Source organism: Ochotona princeps, chromosome 5 (genome assembly GCF_030435755.1).
Source record: "Ochotona princeps isolate mOchPri1 chromosome 5, mOchPri1.hap1, whole genome shotgun sequence".
Classification (NCBI taxonomy): Eukaryota; Metazoa; Chordata; class Mammalia; order Lagomorpha; family Ochotonidae; genus Ochotona; species Ochotona princeps.
This window is the reverse complement of record NC_080836.1, coordinates 54622775-54627395: the sequence shown is the minus strand read 5'-3', so window position 1 is coordinate 54627395 and position 4621 is coordinate 54622775. Positions and strand designations below refer to the sequence as shown.

The 4621-nt window shown below is 46.4% G+C and overlaps 1 protein-coding gene across 1 annotated transcript; it reads left to right on the top strand.

The window, feature by feature from the left end:
• The first annotated feature begins 1248 nt into the window (after positions 1-1248).
• Positions 1249-4051, top strand: ATP5MC3 (ATP synthase membrane subunit c locus 3). The gene is made up of 4 exons (XM_004577039.3): positions 1249-1385; positions 2550-2627; positions 2956-3149; positions 3792-4051. The coding sequence occupies exons 1-4, from the start codon at positions 1347-1349 to the stop codon at positions 3904-3906; spliced, it is 426 nt and encodes a 141-aa protein (XP_004577096.1). The 5' UTR covers positions 1249-1346; the 3' UTR covers positions 3907-4051.
• The last annotated feature ends 570 nt before the right edge of the window (positions 4052-4621 follow it).

Genomic DNA, 4621 nt, shown 5'->3' with positions numbered 1-4621 from the left:
AATGTGCCTGGGAAAGCAGCAGAAGATGGCCCCCATATGGAAGACCTGGAGGAAGCTCCTGGCTCCGGCTTTGAGACTGGACATTGCAACCCTTTGGGGGCTTGAACTAACATAGTATCTTTCTCTCAGTAACTCTGCCTTTTAAATAAAAAACAAAATAAACCTTAAACTTTTTTCTCCAAAGTTGGTAAAAACAGGTATTGGCATTGCATGTGTTCTTCTGTGATATCCTTTTTTTGAGCCAAATCTTGTGATTGTGTCACAGAAAAACAAAAATACAGAACATTTACAATCTCAAATTTAAAAGGCTGAGTAAAATTTGAAAATATGTTTGCGTTCCAAATTTTACAAAAAAAATACACTGCAAGCCCCACCTTTTTCTTTTCTTTTTTCTTTTCTTTTCTTTCCTTTCCTTTAATCCCTTAATTCTAACAATCACAGGGTTGGAAGATAAACACTGCACACACCCTCACTTTATAGGAAAGCACTTTCGTGTCCAAAGTCACAAAGCTCTGTCTTAACTTTCTCAACCCTGTGTCCCAGTACTTCTAGGGCGGGCCCCTCTCACCTGAAGGGTTAGTCGGACTTCTGGGATCCTATCGCGGGTTATTTGGGAGGAATACAACTTCCTGTTGTTGCGGACCCTAATTTCTCCTGGAGTGGTGAGCTACACCCCCTTGAGCTCTCTCCTACCCCAGCACTCCAGTTCTATTCTACAGGGGAGGACCGGGAAAGGCGTCCCTAAACAGAAGTAAAGGCCGAGTTTCACAGGTTGTCATCCTAAGCAGAAGATCCACCGTCCTTAAGCCAGGAAAAACCAAAAGCCAAAGAGGTTCTGCAGTCCTTTCTGCCGAGGAATTTGGTCTTACACTTTTCAGCTCCCCCGCCCACCAACACCGGACGGCCGTCCTAGTCCTTCCGGCGCCGTTTACCAATAAAGTTACTCCAAAGTGACCTTGAGCGTCTCCCCCTGCGCGTCCGATACCCCGCCTTCTCCATCCGGGTGCTGGGGCGCGGATAAGAGCCGGTGTGCGCCTGCGCGCTTAGCCCCACTCCTTCGACCTCTGCCGCCGCCGCCGCCGCCTGTGCCGGGGAAGGTAAGCGAAGGCGCGGGAGTCCGGCCTGGCCGGGGCGGAGCAGCGCTCAGGAGGGACCCATTCATTCTGCTGCCACCTCAGCGGGCACGGGGCCCGAGGTGACGGCGTGCACGGGAACCCTTGGGGCCCGGGTGGGAAGGACAGGACCCTGGAGGGCACTTGACCTTAAGCCTCTTTGCCTCCCGCAGAGAGGATCCCACGTCGCCTATCACCCACATCCTCCTGCCGCGCCGCCCCGAAGACTGTAAGATGTTCGCCTGCGCCAAGCTCGCCTGCACCCCTGCTCTGGTGCGTAGCCCGGGCTGGCCCTGGCACCTGAGGGCCGGGCCTCCCGGCCTGCAGTGTCCGCGTGGTTGACTGGGGCAACCTGCTGGCGGGTGCACCGTCTTCCCGGGGATCCGCGGGCCCTCGCCCTTTAGCCCAATGCCCTTTCCTGTTCTCCGAGTCCTGGATTGTCTCACACCGCCGTTTGCCCCACTGCCAGAGCGGTGCGGGGCAGCTGAGGCCTAGCTGTCAGGCCCCGCTCCTGCTCTGTGTAGGTCAAATCCTCCCATGCCCCGGCCCCAGCCCCAGCCCATGCCCCGTCTCCGCGGGTTGCTGTCGGGTTAGGGGCCACGAGAGGGTTAGGGTCCCGCTGAGGCTGCAGGGGGGCCGGGGAGGCCTAGTTGTCTGCAGTAGTGCACTCCGGTGCTTAGCTGTAGGTCAAACTGGCTGCTGCAAGAGGGAGGGCCTTCGCCTCGCCATGTGTGGGCGGAGGAATCGCGTGGGGGAGGGGGAGCCCACTGTCTGCTCAGCGGTGGGATACAGACTTTTTTCCCCCCTCCTTAATCATTTTGCAGGCTTTTCGGTGACGTGTTCGTCTGCAGGATTTGTCTTTAAGAGAATCAGGACTTGCTTCTGAAAGGGTTATTCTGTGACCTTACTGTAGTGGACAGTCAAGGGCAGGGAAGCCAGAGCGGAATCTGTCCTTATGGCCAAAGTATTTCTTCAGTTATTAAGCTGGTGTGCAATTGATTAAACCCCTTTTAAAACTTTATGTTTAATGGATATGCAGGAATAGCTGGGAGGTGGTGAGGGCTGCTATAAACTGTTGAGCTATTTTAAATGACAAGTGTGACCCTCCCAGGAATGCTTGCTGATCCTCCTGAACCCACCAAAGAAGTTGGGGTGTTTATTGCTTTTGTTTCTGGCCTGAATTATGGCAGTAGAATAATTAAAATGTTAAGGATAATGCTTGTTAGGGGACCAATTTTGTTCCTTGGCTTTTTGTATTACAAATTAGTTATGTAGCAGGTTTGACAGTTTCATTAGCATGACATTTTCTTAAAATTCCATACATTGAGAATGACAGCCAAGGGAAGAGCCAGTACAGGAAGGTCTCTAATTCTTTGGAAGTCAGTGAAGTCTCACCTGTATTCTTGAACTTGGAACCATTTTTTTTTTCCTTACTAGATCCGAATTGGATCCAGAGTTGCATACAGACCAATTTCTGCATCAGTGTTGTCCCGGCCAGAGGCCAGGACTGGAGAGGTAAGAGGTGGTAACAGTAGAAATGAGATAGCTATACTCAATCTATGGTTTTCATGAGATAGTGTTTGAGTTGCCTATATTTAAGATTATGATAGCCATGATTGTTGAAAAACCTGCTCCACTGAAAAGCATACATACTGTTTATTGATTTTCAACTTTGGGGTTGGAATTAATAAGCTCTTGATTTTTTTTTCTTTCCTGTTATACCCATTCCACTCCCTATTCACATTCAGCTACAAAAATAAGTAATTATCATTTTGACCGTAATTGAAATCACTGACAAGTGTGAATGCTGAGTTGACCTTTGCCTTTATTTCCTGTTCCCTAGGGCTCTACAGTGTTTAATGGGGCCCAGAATGGTGTGTCTCAACTAATCCGAAGGGAGTTTCAGACCAGTGCAATCAGCAGAGACATTGATACTGCTGCCAAATTTATTGGTGCAGGGGCTGCAACAGTAGGAGTGGCTGGTTCTGGTGCTGGTATTGGAACAGTTTTTGGCAGCCTCATCATTGGTTATGCCAGGTAATCATTCTCCTCCCAGTAAGTTAATGTAGAAAAAGCTGGAAACTTAGAAAGCTAGCGAGATAATAGTAGCAAATTTGTTAAGTGTTGCTCTGTCTTGCATTCCATTATGAGGGCTTTCTGTGCATCATCTTGCTTAACCCTAACAACTCTAAAGACCAGCGTTGTAGGGGTTAAACCACCTGCCTAGAGTTGTAGCTGGTGAGTGGCAGGAAATGAACTTTAATGCAGTCTGAGTTCAGGATCTGCAGCCTTTAACTGCTTACGTGTATTGGGAATGATTAATAGAGCAAATTCTTGGAAAGCAGCAATTGTATCTGATTTAAGGTCTTATTTCTAAACTGTCTTAGAAGGTTTAGAACATATTTTTCATAGGGATAAGAAGGCTGTCAGAACCCCTTCTAATGAATCTAAGCTAACCACTTAAAATGACACCTGGAGACAGTGCCATAGCCTTGTGTCACGTGGTTGGTGTTAGGGAGATAGGAATAGCAGAGACAGCAGCAAAAAGGGTCCCGGTAAATCTTCTAAAGGCTTTCCAATTTACAGATGCCCGTAGAAGCCCCCTGATTCTCTGACATTGACCAAACATGTGAAGACCACTATTTTCAGAGTAACAGTCCTGTATTGTGTTTCTTCTAGAAACCCTTCGCTGAAGCAGCAGCTGTTCTCATATGCTATCCTGGGATTTGCCTTGTCTGAAGCCATGGGTCTCTTTTGTTTGATGGTTGCTTTCTTGATTTTGTTTGCCATGTAACAAATTACTGCTTGAAATGTTGGCATTCATATTAATTACGGATGTAATTCTGTGTATCTTTAATGTGACTCCGAAAACTGTAGTGTTGGTGTCATGGAAATGTGCGTTATTTCCAAAGTCATTTCATTAAAGATGAAAACTTTAATTTTTGCTGTGATTTGTACTTCCCTAAATCTAGATCATCATAATGAAGAACATGCATTCAGGCTGCGGCTGTCTAATGCAGAAGAAGCTGCAGCAGCTGCCCCCAGTGATGAGAAAGGCCTCACTGTCATTTCTATGGAAATTATTTTTTGTAGAGTATTCTTCACATTGTAGTTAACAGGGCTTTTGTTGATTTATGTAAAGGAGAAATAACTGAAGCTTATGTTAAATACGATTAATTAAACCAAGATTCCTAAATTGCTCAAGATTTTTTTTTTTTAGGGCCAAAATGAGTTAAAATATTTGAAAGCAGAACCATCTTCCAGGATTAACTTAGCTGCCTTTAAATAGCTAGATCTAGAAATAACGCCTGTTGGCTTTTTAGGACCCACCCTCACCTGCCCCCGAGTCTAAAGCTGTAGATCTGAGAGGAATGTTGCTCAGTAAATCTCATGTTAACAGCTGTGAATATATGATGCCTCTTCAAAGAAAGGATTCAATTTAGTTAGCAGCTAGTTTCATACTGGAACAGAATTCTTATTTTAAAAATGATTATCAAAGAATAAGCTGG